This window comes from Epinephelus moara, chromosome 14, assembly GCF_006386435.1.
Source record: "Epinephelus moara isolate mb chromosome 14, YSFRI_EMoa_1.0, whole genome shotgun sequence".
Classification (NCBI taxonomy): Eukaryota; Metazoa; Chordata; class Actinopteri; order Perciformes; family Serranidae; genus Epinephelus; species Epinephelus moara.
In genome coordinates this window covers 28,615,875-28,634,900 of record NC_065519.1, presented here as the reverse complement: position 1 = coordinate 28,634,900, position 19,026 = coordinate 28,615,875, and the positions used below count along the sequence as shown (strand labels likewise).

General features: G+C 40.1%; 2 protein-coding genes across 2 annotated transcripts in view; one reads left to right on the top strand and one right to left on the bottom strand.

Annotated features, from left to right (window-relative positions):
• metap1 (methionyl aminopeptidase 1) overlaps positions 1 to 3,809 on the bottom strand; it is a 17,654-nt gene extending 13,845 nt beyond the window's left edge. Inside the window, exons 1-4 of the mRNA XM_050062432.1 lie at positions 3,652 to 3,809; positions 2,260 to 2,311; positions 1,915 to 2,024; positions 1,288 to 1,348 (exon numbers count right to left, since the gene is read on the bottom strand). Coding sequence (XP_049918389.1) covers positions 1,288 to 1,348; positions 1,915 to 2,024; positions 2,260 to 2,311; positions 3,652 to 3,768 — 340 coding nt within the window. The 5' untranslated portion in view covers positions 3,769 to 3,809. The remainder of the gene's footprint in view (positions 1 to 1,287; positions 1,349 to 1,914; positions 2,025 to 2,259; positions 2,312 to 3,651) is intronic.
• Positions 3,810 to 3,824: 15 nt separating this feature from the next.
• Positions 3,825 to 17,684, top strand: eif4eb (eukaryotic translation initiation factor 4eb). The gene is made up of 7 exons (XM_050062444.1): positions 3,825 to 3,923; positions 6,240 to 6,343; positions 10,276 to 10,371; positions 10,519 to 10,582; positions 14,124 to 14,237; positions 16,786 to 16,925; positions 17,016 to 17,684. The coding sequence occupies exons 1-7, from the start codon at positions 3,906 to 3,908 to the stop codon at positions 17,128 to 17,130; spliced, it is 651 nt and encodes a 216-aa protein (XP_049918401.1). The 5' UTR covers positions 3,825 to 3,905; the 3' UTR covers positions 17,131 to 17,684.
• Positions 17,685 to 19,026: the final 1,342 nt, after the last annotated feature.

Genomic DNA, 19,026 nt, shown 5'->3' with positions numbered 1-19,026 from the left:
GGGGGCAAACACTTTTTCACACAGGGCCATGTAGCTTTGGATTTTTTTCTTCCTCATTAATAAAACCCTTCATTTAAAAACTGCATTTTGTGTTTACTTGTGTTATCTTTGACTAATGTTTAAATTTGTTTGATGATCTGAAACATTTAAGTGTGGAAAACATGCAAAAAAGTAAGAAATCAGGAAGGGGGCAAACACTTTTTCACACCACTGTATATGGGTAGCAGCAGGGATGGGTAAAAAATAATTACTTAAGAATCACTATTCTCATCTGCTTTGGATCTGAACTGACTTACATATACCACCAAATATGGATTTTCCTAAAACCAGATAACAGTATATTGATGGTAAGAAAAAGGCAGAACCCAACCCTGAAGGAACAGCACAGCAACCAGTCGTCCAAAGAAGGCGAGCTTTAGGATGCATTTTAGATTCAATGACTGACAGTGTAAATGTTGCAGGGCAACTTTGCCAGTGGAATAAGGTTGAACTGGACAAGCGGCAACCTCTGGGGCCGAAAAATGAAGTCAAAATGGAAGTGTCAATATCTGCAGTTCTTCTAATGGCCACTGGAGGCTGGCTCCAAAAGCCAGTCAGTCCCCATAGACCCCCATGTCGAAAGATCCGAGGTGCCCAATTTTCCGCCTCGTAGGGTAGACATATTGGCCCCGCACGTACGACCCACTGGCAGTGGATAAACAGGAAACAGCTGATAGCAGGAATTAGCGAGCAGCTAGTAGCAAGAGGGACACGCAAACCTGACAGACACTACAGTAAAGATGAGCAACTGGGGAGGCAAGGAATTGCGTGCCCTCCTTGTCCTCGCAAACGAAGAGCCCATTAACCGTCAAATGACAGGGACGGTGAAGGACGGGCCGACTTATGAGAGAATCGCTGAAGGACTGACCAGCCGCGGCTTTCCTTGGAGTACGTCACTGTTTACGTCACATGCTGAACTACACATTTTGTTACTTGCTCACGCCCCCCATTGCCCCGAAAAAGGCGCATTCTGTATAAACAAAAGTAGGCAGGTGGCATTTTGCTGCACTCTCTGATTTTGTTTTTATACTGCCAATGCTGAACGAAGACTGATTGGGCTTTCCTGCAAATCTGCACAATTCCTATTTAAAAAAGGCTAAAGAAATACACACAAAGCTAAAATTGCATCTTTCTGCATTTTTCCATGTCAAAAACTAAGTTTCAAAGAAGATACCAAAGCCTCCCAAGTGAAGGATGAGCAAATGTGATCAACTGAAACATATTTCCTTGAGAAAAAAGCATAGTTACCTCGGGGATGATCAGCATAGTCAGGTCTTTGGATGTCACCGGGAATGGGCCTCATGGGAGTCTACACCAGGGGCAAGGAAAAGGACAGAAATGTTATGGAATTCACATAAACCAGCAGAAGGATGAGGAAATACTTGAAGCAAGCTACAATTTTTAACATTTCCTGTTATCCTCTGTCCAATTCTTTTTTCCCTGGTGCCATCCTCCATTCTTTTTAGGAGGCCATTTGGTGTTACACAATATTTTGACACATCCAAAACAAATATACGCTGACACATTTCAGTGTATGACCCTGTTTTGGATTTTTCCATGGTTTGAAATATATGGTGTGGTGTGTAGCACTGACTGTTAATCATCTCTGCTTAAGAGAGGTAATGTAATATCCAAAGCCTGAAACCAGTCTGTATACTGACACCCTTTCAGCACAATTGTGTCACAAGGGAAAAATTGACATTTAAAAAATGTGGTAAATCAGTTTAGCACCACTCAGTACAACCAACTGGAGACAAAAAGGGTGGCATTGTTTATGCATGCCTGCACTTGAGTCTTCTTTCAATTTTTTAATTAATAAATCAGACATGACAAAGCATGTACAATTATAGAGTTTTTTGAAAAGGAAGAAATTACCAGTGGGTAGTGAGGGTGTAGTTTTCCTGTGTAGCGGTAGCCTGGCCATGGGTCTGTGTTGATGTCCTTCTCCACACAGTTCTTAGACTCATTCAGGTTCTTGTCCTCCTCTGACAAAACACAGCACAAAGTATCTGAAGCATCTGGCAACACAGTGTCAGTTCACAGTCCAGGGAAAACATCTGTTTCTGAATTCTGTAACATGTGCTAATTGAACACCATGTATAAGGTTTAATTGTTGAAAGCCTATTAACCAAAACAACATGCATGTTATTCATATACTCTAATTGAGTCCAACACAGATGTTAACAAAGTACAGAAGTGACAATGACCTGTAATACGTACTTGCTTTTTTGTGCAGCAACTTGTGAGACACCCAGCTCCCTTTGAAACATTCCTGGAAAAAAAGACAGAATCTCTAAGTTGGGATGCACAATGATAGACAGACAGATCTATGCATTTTTATTACTCATACAGTGCAAACTGTGCTTGAAAGTGCGCTTAACTAATGGCTGACAATCACATGCCTGGTCACTGACTTTGTGCTGATTCAAACCTGACTGCTTGGCCAACAGATATTGCACCATATAAAGTGCCATAAAAGTCCAGCCTTTCATAGATATGTCTGTATGTATCCTGGCATAATCGCTCTACTGTGTATTGCTAATTTCAATGGCGTTTGTGCCTTTACTGGACAGTTAATAGCAGAGCGGGGGAGAGACAGGAAATATAGAAAGCAGGGTCCAGTTGCACAGCCAAAAAATGCAATCACAGCAAAGATCTCTAGGGTCAAATACCATGGCAGTGCAAGATAATTTAAACTGCCAGCCTACCCAACTATTTATAAAGCTTTTGACTCAGAGAATCACAGAGCGCTTACACAGAGAGTGACTGCTGTAGTTTAATGTGTAGTTTTTTCTGGCATAGACCTTTTCCAAAATAGTGTGTGGTGCAAAAAAAGTAGCCCCACAGAAGCATGCAAAAACTTTAACAACATAATACCAACTCTTACATGGGATTCACATGACTTGTTACAAGCTATTTTAGTACCTGAGTGAAAAACAACTGTATGAGTCTGTCAGTAATAAAAGTTAAAGCAAAGTCCTGCTCAGCTGAACATCTGTAGCTGAGTGGAGCTTCTGTTAAGCTCCCAAGGGCTTCAGCCATGTATGATGTTTTGTCTGTGACAAATCCATCTCTAAACTGACAGATTTGTGAATGGGCTTTGGTTTCGCTGGAGAGTGCGAGGGTCAAACACTGAGACACCAAACGCTTCATCACGCAACATTAACTCTGTGCCATTTCACTAAGTTACTCATCCTTACTTGCAGTAATTTGCATTACTAGAACACCTGGTTCCTACACATTCATTACTTCATACAGTTTTACGCTGTCAGCAAAAACAACTTCACAATATGGGCTTTTCAATTTAAACAGGGACGGTGTATGACTTAAGCTAATCAACCAAGTTAGCTAGCTGACAAACCCTCGGCCTACAGTTACCGGTACATTATCAGTTTCAATTACTGACTGCATTATTCATCCTCTGCAATCTGTGTAACATTACACAGCCAGTAGGCATCAGTTAACATTAAGCAAATGCATTATTAGCGGTTTACAAAGCACCTACACATGTCTACCTAGCTTGACAGCTAGCAGCCTCGTGATGACACAGAGGGCCTAGTTGTGTGGCTACAGCCGAGGTTTAAAGCGGACAAGCCGAAAAAGCAGCAGTACCTGTGAACAGAAATAGGAGCCTTGAATACCAAGCTTGATACATGTTGGGCACTGAAGTTTGGCGTCCTTGTTGCAGCCCTCCGTCTCACACTCCCTTCTAGCCTCGGTGCTCGCCATGCCTTCGTCTGCAGGAGGGGTGGAGTCGCGGAGAAGCAGCCAGCCAGCGGCGGCACACAGCGCATGTCCGCAGCGGGGCCGTCACGTTGCACAGCTCGGTCCAATCAACAGAAACTTTCCCAACAGAGATTTGTAAGATGGCGACCGCCGAACCGGTGAGCTCTTTCTCTTAAGAACATATCAAAACATTTGGGGGGCTTCTTGCTTTAATTACGGGGCAAGTTCACGTTTAAAGTTTATGTATAACTTCAAACATTAGTCTTCAAGTGGAAATGGACAGTTGTTACAATCACACGTGGTGTTTTGACTAGTTTTAAGTTTGTCTTGTGTGCCACGACCCAAGCGTAAAAGAGGAATGCCTGTGTGTGGAGATCTCCCAACTTTAATGCTGACGTTATAGCTAACCGACGTGCCGTTCACCTTTGCGAAGAGAACCACACCAAGTTCCATTACAAGTTTAGTCAGTTTGCCATTGCTCAGGTTAACCGCAAAAATACATACATGGGTAACAAATGTTAAATACAGTCATGATAATTATGAACTACCAGTTAATTCGGCACGTAAAAATAATGCAACAAATACAAGTAGTAGTTTGTTTTTGTAGCTTAAATTTCAGCTGTCAAAAGTGGTTGTCATTGCTCCCCGGTGACCTCTACGATGCAAAGTTAGCAACTTTAGTGGCTGAGGTAACGTTAACTTAGCTAACGCTAGATGATGGTAAAACAGCTCCAGTGTCAGTTTTAAAAGTTTTTTTCAACCCCCTATAAACACTATTTAGGGACTGTTCGTTAATTTTGGAGGGGGTTGTTATTTTTTTAAGCAGGGGGGAGGGAGTTGTGTTTTTTAATTTTGGCCAAGGGGAGGGACATACAACTTAAAATGGTCGTATTTTGTATTTACTTAAAATATCCTCTAAACCCCAATTCCTGCTGGCGAGTTTAAAAGCCATGTTTAACCAGGAACCACCAAAACTAAACCATTTATAACATAGCCAGTAACCTGAAAACAGAAATTGTTTTCAGATTTTCAAATTGACAGTCCTTGAACATATCACATGCCATGGAGGCTTTCATCTTTGCACCAACCAGATCCAGTAAAATTAAATAATTATAATTTTAAAAAAATTAAATTAAAAAAAATTAAATTAAAATGTCATTCTAACATAAAGAAAGTAATTTAACCTTCATTTTTTAACAGGCTGATAGTTATAAATGGGAATTACACAGTAATTAGCTGCAGAGTTAATTAGCCACGTATTGGTGAAGTATACAGATGTTTATATTGGTTTTCACTTTTTTGTATTTATTCAACTTTATTTAGGAAATTACTAATCTTGTTTGAGAATAGAAACACCACGACTACCACTACTAATGTTACTACTATTTTGTCTGATGGGTGCTTTTTAAATTTTGACTTCTGCTTAACCTTCTGTGATCTGAACTTTTGTTCAGTGTACATTTTAATTTCTTTTAGCTATTTGGGATTAGTAGGACCTGATGATAAGTATATAAAAACTAGGCATTGTCTTTGAAAAAAAAATGATGTCATCATATGGGGACATTGGGTTTATTTTTAATTTCCACAAGTGTGTAATAAAGTATAAAACTATTTCAGTGCCTGAACATTGTTGTGCAAAAAAAAAATTACAAACAATGCAACATTTATTCAATGTTTTGTTACTCTATAGGTTAGAGGTCAATTTTCAAGTCTTAAACTGTTCAAAACTGTTCATTTCAATGTCTGAGCATGGCCGTATAAAGACCAAATTGCAAATAATCCAACATATCTAAAAGCCTTTTTTGTAACTCTATGATTTTTCTCAAACTCCATACTCCAGTCAAGGAATTTCCTCAATGCTGTGATAATGCAATAATAAAATAATAAAAGTCCCAGTGTCTTCAAATGAGTACTTCCTAATTAACAGCATCTGGCTGGTTGCTATTGCAAAAATTGGTCTAATTTATGTACAATATCAAACTATAAACTTTGTTAAGCTTAAAAAAATAAGTTTCAACCATAACATTTATGAGGGCTTGTACCTTGTCCACTTTTGTGTCAAGATTGGCTGTAGACTGACTTGGCAGAGATGGCTGCCATCTTGTTTTTAGATAGATTAGTGTATTGTGCTTTTGCTGCCACTAGATGGTACGTAAAAGTGTCCACAAATGAGGACAACAGGTGTAAGTGAAGCAGAATGAAGTATAAGGTGCAGCAAACACAAAATATAATGTCCTCATATGAGGACGCAGGGTCACAGGAGGTTAAGTGTACCAACATCTGGTTTCCCTGGCTGAAGGGTTCACTCATAAATAACTATCAACAACTGGAAAGTTTCTAACTTGAAAAATTATGCACCATGCTGCTGTTACAGGTTCATTACATCTACATAGTATGGTTATTTGCACTGGGCAAAGGACGCCCACTGCCTACTCCCCTTTTACATGTCTCACCTCTACCAAACTGCTTTTTAGGAAACCAACCCAAGCCCATCCCAGCCTGATGAAGATGGAGCTGAGGAGACTGGACAAGAGATTGTGAACCCAGAGGCCTACATCAAACACCCCCTCCAGAACAGGTTAGAGGCTGTACTGACTTTTACTGTTGATGCTTAAAGATATCACCATGGAAGCTGAGCTTTTTTTGTTGTTGTTGTTTTTGTTTTTTGTTTTTTAAAAATTTTATGGTTTACAGAAACCATAAAAGTAGCAGACAGAGGGCTTTTATTTAGAGGAACCGCTATACTAGAACACCTCTCATAGATGCAACTATGTCTCTGGTAATTTGGGTGGCAGTATGCAACCCCAGGAGCAATGGTTGCAATCTGCCATAAAAGGGAAAGGGAGAAGATGCATGTCAAGGCTTTGCTTCGACAGATTGTGCAGGGAGAGCTGGCTGCTGCTGCTGCAGGAGAAGTCCTGAGGGTGGACTGGAGTAAACACTGCAGACGCTTCTCTGATTCAGCTGTAAATTAGTGAGAGAATAAAATAAACAAAAGGCAGAATCCTAGTCTGTCAAACTATGACGGAGCCACTGTTAGAAGAGAGATTTCAAGATTTAAGTCATTACATTACAAGAAAAAATGCGTGATATTTCCAGAATAAAGTCATTATAGAATAGGTTGCTTCAAGTCATATGTGCATCGTGTTTTAATATTTTCTGACACTCCATAGGCTACTGTAGCCTCCAGTCATTTTTATTTGTAACAAGTTTGGACTACAGTGTGGCATCTTTCCTCTGGTTCCCACTGTAAACATTCAGGAGGCAGCTGTGACATGCAGTTTATCAGGGGTGGTGAAAATCACATTTGTGAGGATAATAAGGTACACAATGGGGAGATTTTCCTCATCAGAGGTGTTTTCAGTTAGTTTCAGTTTCCTCCAGATTGAGTCGCAAACGGGGTTCTGTTTGTCAGATGGTCTGAAGGGGTAGATTTTATTTCTTGAAATATTTTGAATTATTACTTCTATTCATCAAATTTCAGCTTTTCTCATAATATAACTTTATTCTCAACTTCTCAGTAAACAAAGATATTTGGGATCAGTTTTGAACATGAGCAGAGACGTTGCTGAAACACATGAACTATTAATTTATGGGCCTGAATTTTGTGTTTTCCTTGTGTTGTGATATGCTGAGTATTGGGATAAAATATATTGCAATTTATTACCTTTTTACAACTGTTAATTATGTCCCTTAAGGAAAACTTTGTCAGCATTTTTTAGTTTTTTAGTTTTCAAGTTTCAAGTCTTTTCATCTCACCTCAGCCATTGTTTTGCAGCAGCAAAATGTATCTAGTGGACAAGAAAAGCATTTGATTACATTATTCTAGTATGCTACCTAAAGGTCAATTTATATTTGTAATATTGATAATTTGAATAATAAAAAATTTGATACTTGGCACTCTGTGATGACACAATATAGTCACATAAAAATATTGCGATACTATGCTATATCAATTTTTTTTCTCCACCCTTAATGAATAAAGACATTTCCACCTTAAATTGTTGCATAAAAATTCACCAGAATGCAGGAAATTATGTGTTTAATGCTCAGAATTTCTTGGGGGAGGACCCCCACACCCTCAGCTGAAAGTGCGTCACCACCAATGTTGAAACAAAACCTATGCACTTGGCTGTAGTAATGCTGTAATAACTGCTTTGTTGAATTGAAGGGTTTCAACTGAAACAAGGTGGAACAGAATGTATTAAACTGATAATTTTGCTATTTGCTTAGACTTTCACTGGAGAGGCAAAACCGGAAAATTCTGTCTATTGGCCCCTGTTAAGATACACCATTATCTGATTACCCAGTTATCATAATGGGCTACTCCCAGATGTGAGAGTGTGAAACTGTATGAACGCAAAGCTGGGAGAATGTATGCATCATTAGCTTTAAAGAAAAGATTGGTGACTCATGTGTAACACAGTTCTTTGATGGCTAAGCAGAGTTCAAGAACTGAATGACCCTTGTTTCACAAAGCTGAATGGGTGATTGCTCATACTGAAGTGAAAGCAAGACATGAATCGACCATTCACCGGAGGCAATGGACACTGTGTTCACCATGAAGAAGCTGAGCATGTTAAAAAATGTATAAATTCAAATTTCAACATGTTCGCTTTCCATTTTCAACTTGGATTAAAAAAAAAAAAGTAAAATTATGTGAAAATAAATGGGATTACATTTTGATAATTTCTTTAATTCTGGGCTTGTTCTAAAAACCAATTTAATTATATTTGAGAATGTGTTATATATAATTTAATGATTTATAATATTGTGCCTGTAGTTAGCGACTCAGTAGTTAGCAGTATGACTTATGGCTTCAGTCCTGTCTGTGTGTATTCATGCTATTCATGAGTTAAAGGGATAGTTTGGATCATTTTGAAGTGGGGTTGTATGAGTCACTTATCCATAGTCGGTGTATAACATACGGTAGATGATGGTTGGCATGTCCCTAGTTTGGAGAAGCAGACAAGAGTACCACCACAAAAGCTAAGCAATGTACTGCTATTGATGGGTCAGCAGCAAAACATATTTATTTATTAAAGTGGATTCTCTCCAAACAAATGTTCGATTGGAAATTTTATTTCCCCACCGTAAGACTCTGATGGTCTGATGACCTTTCTCGGGTGTTTCAGTGCTTTTCTCTTAATCCATACTCAGATAGTTTTTAACCCCCTTCAAAATACAAAGAAGCAATGATTGCATATTTTATATATATTTAAATTCCACCAGGATATTTATGTCTAAAAGTGTCAAATAGAAAAATCTACTTAACTTAAAGCCAGTTAGCTGAAGGGAAAATGTGGGGTTTCACATCTAAGCCGTGAGGTTCGAAACACATTGGTTTGAAGTCTAACAGAAAAATATTTCCCCATATTGACCAATAACCAAAATTAGTTTGGCTAAATTGGTGCAGTATATCCAACATGATTTTCCATACAGCTAAGTTATGTTAGTACCAGGTCAAACAACTTCTGCCTTTTAGCATTCCTTGATTTTCTTGACCTGCTTATTTCTTTATAGCGTCATGGGGTGCATGAGGCTATCACAGTTTGCACTAGAAGGCAAAGAAACACCCCATGAAGGTCCATCCCTGTGAGGCAAATTGTGATTTGTGATATTGGGCTTTATAAATAAAATTGATTGATTGAAATTGATCTGAAGGACTATACAATATACTGCCACAGACTATGGCCTATAGTTAAAGGGACAGTTCACCCCAAAATCAAAATTACATATTTTTCCCCTTACCTGTAGTGCTACTTATCAGTCTAGATTGTTTTGGTGTGAGTTGCCAAGTGTTGGAGATAACGGCCATAGAGATGTCTGCCTTCTCTCCAATATATTGGAACTAGATGGCACTCAGCTCGTGGTGCTAAAAAAATACATTTGAAAAACTCAACAGCAATGTCTCTTTCCAGGAGTTAAGACCAGGTTACACAATGATCCACAGGCCTTGTTGTGAGCAGTTTCATGTAGGAACTATTTTCTTTCTAAAGAACTATGCCCACTGACAGTATCACCATATTGTGGCATAAACTGAAACGAACGTGTCGGATTGTTGTATTTGCTCATCAGACGCTCTGTTATGCAAATATTGTGCCAGTCAAGGGAATTGGATTTGTATCAGTTGGCTTATTCAATTCAATTTGTGGCATTTATTTGGACTGTGCTCTCATTTAAACCCCTGCTGATAGACTGGCTGCTATAATGGCTTTATAATAGCGTCAACAGTACAGTTTTTTTTAATATTTCTCAACCTAAAGAGCTTTAGGCAGTTGCTGAGCCATGAGAGGATTTAGCGTGAAATAAGTATGGCACAGTGTCACAATTAATTGTACAGAGACAGTGATGACATGATTTACGGAACAGTTTGCAGCATCCAGGTGCATCCATACGTCACTCATTTGCTCCAAAGCTCAGTGGCTTTTGGTTACTTTTGTTTACCTCGTCTTTAATTAGAGGCTTGTTACATTTATGCAAATTCCTTTTCTTGTTTTCGTCCAACAGATGGTCCCTGTGGTTCTTCAAGAATGACAAGAGCAAAACATGGCAGGCCAACCTGCGACTCATCTCTACATTTGACACGGTTGAAGATTTCTGGGCGTAAGGAGCAATAAATCTCTCCAAGTCCTTTACCTTTCCTGTACTTCCATGGAGCGACTACAGCAGTAAACTGTCATGACTTTATATGTGTTTTGAAATACTGTCAGATCAGCATGTTTTGTTAATGCTGTGGTCTCTTTATTTCAGTCTCTACAACCACATCCAGTTGTCAAGCAACCTCATGTCAGGCTGCGATTACTCTCTTTTTAAGGTACGTAAGATTTATTTAGCATTTATGTAAATGTGATGAGTGAGGGGTTCAAGTACAGAATAAATATAGCTAAACCAGTTTTTTTTAAATATTTTTGCATACCATTATCCTCTGTGGTGGCTGAGAGAAGTATTTTATATTTTATTTTATTTTATGTTATTGTGTCCTGACCTGTTTGTCTGTTTTGTGTGGGCGTGTGTGTGGGCTTGTGTGGATGAAGCCAAATCATCACTGTGAACTGTGAACCAAATCTACCTTCGGGTACAAATAAAGTTACCTTTACCTTACCTTTTACAACCAGAGTCCAGAAGTAGTGGATTGTGTGTTCAACAGCATGTACAGGGACAATAGTGTTGTTTTCCACTTCAGTGAAACAAAATTAACATGTAAAAGGCTACAAACGCCTTCCTTTCAAAGTGGAAGATGAAATTTACATCAGGGAACATGATTTTTTCAAACTAAGCGAAGGCCTGAGCCCTCACATATGGCAGCTGATATCATTCGCACTTGCAGTACAAGGAGAAGAAGTCATCTTTTGCCAGTTATTTGAAAAAACATTTAGTTTAAAATTGATTTCTTTGTGAGAATATTTAAGATGAAAGGGAAAGTTCTCTATTTTTGAACCTGGAGCCTATTTTCCTGTCTTTCTGTGTCTTAAGTGACTGATGGAAACAAACATTTTTCAAATTGGTCCAGTATTGAGAGAGATCACTGTGGAGCCATAGCAGTGAAACAGGCTGCAGTGTTATCCCCACGGGCAGTTTTGCACCATCAATGCATGTCCAGTAAAATTGCTTGTGTTTAGCAGTAACATGCTCAAATGGTTATTAAAAGTGTCTGACAACATTATGGGAAGCACCCTAAAGAGAAATCAAACATTTTTCTTTACCTTTCACTGTTCTGTTTGTTATTGTGACCAAGTTTCCCTCAAGGAGAAGTCTCGTTCTGAGATCTTGTGAGAGTTGGAAATGTTAGTGAGAGATGGAGAGAGGAGTGCCACGAAGAGTTTGTTGAGCATAGCTTAGTGTTATATTAAAGATTTAGCTGATTTCAACAATGTGGAAAAATACTCATGATTTCAGAATGAGACTTCTCCTTGAGTGAGACTTGAGATGTCTTAAATATCGTTCACTCATTCACTACTTCCCACTCACTATATAGTGATTGATTTTGAACACAGCCTTGGTTACACACTGACACACCAACCAGATAAGCAAAAGTAAAAAAAAATGCATTTAATATATCTGTAAGGTCTTTTCCATCGTGTTTTCAGACGCTAGATTTTTTTACACAGATATCTCGCTACAGGGCCACTACGAAGTCCTGTCTTTATGCAGCCTTTGCATTTTTACACAGAACCAAACAACGGCGGAAACATTTCACTCCAGTGGGTGACTTCAGACAGCATGGGGAAGCAAAACAGGCATGCTGGGTGTGACATGTAATACGACAGCGTCAGTTTCCAGTGTGACATACACCATACAGCAGCGCTTTATAAATAATAAAAATGGAATTAACATGGTAATAACAATCATTTACCACCCTGTTATATGGCTCCTAAATTGCGGACATTTTCAGCCACTGCTCTTCTTCTTTAGCTTTAGCTGCTAACTGCTACAGCTACTCTTTAAATCTCCTGCAGTGGATCACACACATAACGCATCATCAAAACCTCACACCCGTGCCGCCCATGAGCCTGTCCTACCAGCTGTCCCTTTCATACAGACACTGTTTCGGTGCTGTTATTGCCTCTGATGCCGACTTAGTGTTGGGACGACTGTTTCCCCCCGTGTGCATTTGCACTTTTTATACAGAACAGCAATCTGGAATAACATAAGCCCTTTTTAAACAAGAATTGTGCAAATTTGCAGGAAAGCCCAATCAGTCTTCTTTCAGCACTGGCAGTATAAAAGCAAAATCGGGGAGTGCAGCAAAATGCCGCCTACCTACTTTTGGTTATACAGAATGCGCCTTTTTCGGGGCCATGGGGGGCATGAGCAAGTAACAAAATGTGTAGCTCAACCTGTGACTTAAACAGTGACGTGGGAGGGAAGCCGCGGCTAGTCAGTCCTTTGGACGATTCTCTCGTAAGTCGGCCCGTCCTTCACCGTCCCCGTCATCTGATGGTTAATGGCCTCTTCGTTTGCGAGGCCAAGGAGGGTGCGCAATTCCTTGTCTCCCCAGTTGCTTATCTTTACAGTGTCTGTCAGGTTTGCGTGTCCCTCTTGCTACTAGCTGCTCGCTAATTCCTGCTATCGGCTGTTTCTGTTTATCCACCGCCAGTGGCTCGCACGTGCGGCGTCATCGACAGCTCCTCCCACAAGTCTTCAACAGCCCCTCCTGTTGCAGAAGGGCGCCTCGTTCTGTTTAAACCAAAAAGGTTCCGCCAATATGACTACCCTACGAGGCGGAAAATTGGGCACCTCAGATCAACTCTCCAATCCAGCTCTGTGTGTATAAACGCTCGCAGCTTGCTGGCAAAATGGCCCAACATTCGCCGAAAATCTGGCAGTGTAAAAGGGGCTACTTCTAATAACAATCTGAGCCTCTCAGTGACAAAAAAAATGCACGTTTAATGGAAGTAAACTGACCCTGCACAATTGCCCGAAGGGATTACATTGCAGCCTGTTTGGCTGCTGTGGCTGCAGCAGTCTCTCTCAGTTCTGAACAATTACAACAGCTGTTGTCTCCACTAGTCACTCAGACACAAAAACATGGGGAAAAAGGGTCCCAGTTTAAAAATGTAATAAAAAATGTTTTTAACACAAGCTCACTAATTAAGACAAATTTTAATGACAACAGAATCAAATAAAGCTCCTGCAAACAGATGAATACCTTGTTGAGTTGTCATCACCAAGTTTCACTCAAAACAACAACAATACTGCAGGAGTTTCTCTGACTAACTGTGTCTGTACCAACTTAGCTCATCTGCAAAAGACCTCATTTAACATGATGTGAAAATAAGAAGTGTTTGTGGAAGTTCAGTAAGGTAAATGGCAGGAGGTGGCTAGCAGCCACTACTTATACTGTGTGAGATGGATAGGTGATGATAATGAATGGAAAAGCAGTAATCAAGTATGACTGCAGTGTATAATTAAGTGTGCCTTTATTGAAGTAATAAGCAGGATCACCTGTGGTGAAGACTAACCAGTGAATTTGTATCCACAGCAGGGCAGTTAATTTATCAGCACCTGTGCAGTTTAAGTTTTACACCTGAAATCTTAGAATCTTGAATCTTAGAAAATGTGTGCCAGAATGTTGAGGCAGAGCTTGTGTTGGAGGGCATAAATGCAACTTGAGAAAGACATGTTAACTCACTATTTAACAACCACTGGACTTGTGTTGAGATCTTGCCAAACTTTTAGTACCCGCTGCAAACTTTAAATCAGATTGAAAGAATTTCTGCAGCGATTGTTGAAGAGTTGAAAAAGATATATTTCCTGCAGGCAGTGTGGAAATCAAGTTCAGCCTCACTATTAAAGTCTGTTTTGAACTTTTAGTGGTTTAAAATGTGTATTGACAATTTGAACCGTTGCTGCAGGATGGCATTGAACCCATGTGGGAGGACGAGAGGAACAAGCGTGGCGGGCGCTGGCTGATCACACTCAACAAGCAGCAGAGGAGATTAGACCTGGACCGCTTCTGGCTGGAAACTGTAGGTTTGGCTCTAGCCACTGTCCTTTGTATCTTGTTCAGGGTTGTTACTCAAATGAGTGATGCTGTTTCTCTTGTCTTGAGCCCCTTGTGCACTAATTACCCACGTAACGCTCTTGTTACACTGCGGAGAGCATACCTGCAGTGAGCCACAGATCAGATTGTTTCAGTGTTGTCATCCTTGTCTTCTATAATACCTAAAACATATGTATGATATTGCCTTGACTGCATGCTGAACCGATGATAAGGAGTCACAACACAGTCAAATGAGAGCAACTGAAAATTGGCTTGCTTTCTGCTAAGTGTGCAGTCCTCACAGTGTTGTGACGAGCTCTTAAAGGTCACTGACAGTGATACAGACATCCAGCAGGCTGTGCCTTTCCAGTAAGCACAGAGCACTTACTTTACTGTTAATACTGTAACCACTGGTCTTTCTGGGCTGATTGTTTACTATATGTTAAAGCTGGACTGTGGTACTTTTGTCTCCGCCCTCTGGCAGTGAGAGTAACTACCACAAACACTGTAGACACGCGTTTATGACGTATGCCTGCAGGTGAGCTCGCCACATCTCCCCCGTCACCATGAGCATTCTCTTCAAGTCTTATTTTGACTTTAATCCTGCCTCTGAATGCTGTGTGTGTTTTTTGTTTGGAGCATCCACTGCACATACTTTGAGTGGACGCTTAGATTTTCTGTATACAGCAGCTTACGGTGCTATGGTCTCTCTGCGGTTGAAATAAAATGCATCACATGTTGCGCCAGCACGGGAAAGTCGCCTCAGACACCCAATACAAAACTCTGGTGTACTGAAAAACACAGAGAATTTTCCATGGCGGCTTAATCAGCATTGTGTGTACTTGTTTGGATGAATGTAACGGGCGTTCGTTTAGATGTTAAAGTCTCGCACTTCAGCTTTAAGCTGGAAACAAAAATGATTGTGGACTTTCTTAACAGCTGAGCTGAGACAAACAAACATTCAGCCACAGGGGGAGCCACAGATCGGTGGCATTTTAGCCATTTTTAAGCATTTTTCTGTTAAATTTCTCCAGTCACCTTGAGGCGTCCNGAGTTTCATGCAGATCGGTCAAACTTCCTAGGAAGAGATCGATTTTAAGTGTTTTTCAAAAAATTCAGAATGGTGGAAAATCTATATAACCGGACTTTATGGGTTCTTGTGGCAAATTTGTTCCTCGTGAGGAGAGGCATCTCTGTGCAAAGTTTCATGTCTCTACGACATACAGGGCATGAGATATGCCCATTCAAAGTTTGCAATTTCAATTGGTTGCTATAGCGCCCCCCTTTGGCCAATTGATGTAATATGGCTTCATTCGAATCCTCCCATGACCCTCTACCACTGTGCCAAATTTCACATGGATTGACCAAGTCAGTGAGGAGAAAAATGTGGAACAGACAGACAGACAGAGTTTTCGTCATTATATAGTAAAGATTGCTGAAATTGAAATTTAAATAATTTTGTCCTTTATTGCTACCTCACTGATGTTAAGAGTTAAAGTTCACTGAGTTAACATCGCCCTTGCTCCTTCAACAAAAAGCCAATGGGATTTTTTCATTGGATTTTGGATTATTGCAGAAAATAAGTTCTGTGACAAACAAACATTAATGATACTTACACGTTTTGTTCAGCAAGATAATCTTCACAAATGAACACCATTTTTATGATTTTTGAAGCATAAATGCAATCACCAGAAGTAAAAAGCTAATGCTAGGCTATAAATAAACTACACCACAGTCGAATGACCTTAATGTCACCACCACAATGAGGCTGTAAATCCATGTTCGGCATGATGGCATTCTGTAGTCTCATTTAGCCACGTAGTAACCAGCTTTTTTAAGACATGTAAAAGCTTCCACATTCTCGGATGGGGTATTAACCGATATATGTCAGAAAACAAACTGTGAAAGTCTCTTAAGCTTGTGTTAACCGCAGACCTTGTTTATCATCCATGTCTAACCAAAAACACATTCAAAAAACTCACTGACTTCAACAAGAGGGACCCACAAGTGCATAAATGCTAACTTATCTCCAGGTTTTAGGGCTCTGACACACCAAGCCAACGGTTCCCGCACCATTGTCACCAGTCGGCTGTTTTTCGGACGTATCAGCATGTTGTATTTTTCGCTAGTTTGTGGTAAATATCATTTGATAATTCAGCATCGGCTAGCTAATGTCTTGAATCCGCCCTTTCAGTCTTCCGGTTTTCCTTGTTGAATGATGAATGCAGACTACCACCACATGCTGTTATAGAGGTATTTCTTCTCACGCAGGCGCAGAACATACATGCTAGTCAGCTGTAGTCTTTGTGGTGTGTTCAAGGGCAACTTTTGGCCATTGTCTTGGCCTTTGGGACTCTTGCTGCAGCATTCTATTGCTGCAAAGCCTGAAAACATTCTTGTAAAACTGGTGCAGCTATGAGAAAGAATCTCAAACTTGTTGCTGATCCATGTGGAGTATTTCTACTTAATCAAGTTGGAGATGTGAATAAACAGGTTATGACAATAGCTTTTGTTCCATTTCATCTCTTCAACAGCTCCTGTGCCTAGTTGGAGAGGCCTTTGACGACTACAGTGATGATGTCTGCGGAGCTGTGGTCAACATCCGCACGAAAGGAGATAAAATAGCCGTCTGGACATCAGACTATGAGAACCGGGATGCCGTAACACACATAGGGTGAGGCGTGTCTTCTGCATCAAAACATTTCCATTCATGAATACAAATGATTCCCTGCATCCTCTCACGGTGTCTTTCTTCTGTCAACAGGAGAGTTTACAAGGAGCGCTTGGGGCTTCCCATGAAGATGACTATCGGCTACCAATCTCACGCAGACACAGCTACCAAAAGCGGTTCAACCACCAAGAACAAATTTGTCGTTTGAGAAATGCCCTATGTGCCTCTTTCATTTTCTTGTCTTATTTGTTGTTGGTTCATATGTTTACTTTGCTGCAAAGACTCTGCGGAAATGCAATCTGGAAGAAGAAGAAAAAAAACGATCCAAGACTACATGCCAAGTGTTTCCATAACCTGCCCAGGACTTGAACCACAGGAAAAAAAACACAGAAAACAGATGAACATGAATCTTCCAAAACACTAACAATGAGAGGTATTATTAGTGGATAAGATTTAGAGTGCTGCAAACTCTACTAAAGAAATTTGTGTTGATTTTTTTCTTCAATGTCAGGGAATCCTGAAATGCAAAAAAAATGTATATTTCTCCCCCAGTCACTACAGCATTGTTGGGTTGCTGTAATCCTTAATGACATTAAACCCTTTTAATTTATTATTAATTTGCCTGCATATGATTAGATTGTTAGGCATCTGTTTTGTGCTTTTTTTGCCTTGAACTGTTGCACGTAATCAACCTTTTAAAAGTATTTCATGACTCATATTCATTTGAGTGTTAATATAATTAAAACATTGGTTTTGCAATTATTAGTTGTTAAATTGTGTAATACTTTTTTGCAACCTGTAATTGGTACATTCCCTGTCATAAAAGATTTGCCTTTTGACTTGCAGTGGTGCTGTATTGGAGGATATTGACCTTTAGTTGCTGAAGACGTCTACTGTAGACCATCCAATAGTTTTCCACTGGTTTACATTCCTAGTGTATGAAACAAGAATACCGACAGAGACATGTTCTGTCTCAGGAAAACAACAAAGTCCTTTCCTCAGCTTCCAAATAGCGTAGGATTCACCATGCGCCTTATTCAAAGTGCCTAATTCAAACCTACCCACCTCCTCCCCATCATCTCAAGTTCCCTTAAAATGTCAGTATAAAAAGAACTTTGAAAGAAAAGGTTACTTTGGGCAACATGGCTTCCCATCTTCTTCCCATCGCCACCTTTAAAAATGTCACTTCAACATGACAAATGTCATCACGTTCTCAAGGATGGGCATTCTTTAAGCCAGCAGGCGAAGCATCTCCTACAAGATCCTTTCTTGATCTGATGAAGCGTTAAGTGACTGTCAGAGCTTCATTAGGGCCTTGTTGAAGTTACGGCATGCTTGTGGTAGTAACCTTTAAAGGCCAGCTGATCCATCATGTAAGACACAAGCATGCACTCAAATGATAAACAGTAGTGAGTAATATGTATGTTTATAGCACCTTGGTAGAGCTGACATCACAAAGAGCATCGCAATAAAGGCAATATGAGAGAACATAAGTCGTCCCTGTGAGCATCCCACATCCACTGTGCTATATAGAGCATTGTGATGGATGGGAGCAGTCAAAAAGTCAAACCGTCCTACAAACTCATGCCACTGTTCTAAACAGTGCCTCCAGGATTTTAATGGCTGTTTTGGGGATTGTTGCAGCATGGCAGGTCTTCTAAATAACTGCGATGCATCTTGCAGATTTATAGGCATTTTTGGCAACGAAAAATTGGGGTAAGTGAAAACTGCAAGAATAGTTGTGATGCTGTCTCAGATTCTGAGCTTAGTATTATGAGCAGTCAGTGTTTCCCATAGAGTTAGAATCTAGCTGTGACGGTGGGGATTGTGGAGGGGACATCTGTTCTAAGACACTGCTTAAGGACCGTATCTATGAGCCGCTCTTCTCCTGGTCTCTTCCCAGATAGCATGAGCTAACACGGCATAACGTGATTTCACCCCTACTCGTCATACTTTGCCGCTTGGGCAGAAGCCTCTCAGCAGCAAACATCAGACACCAAAACGGCTCGACTCTGACATTAAACCTGTTAGTAACCTTTAGGAAACGTTAGCCATGTGATGCTAACAGTAAGCTCTGTCATTGTGTTTGTGTGTGACTCAGTCC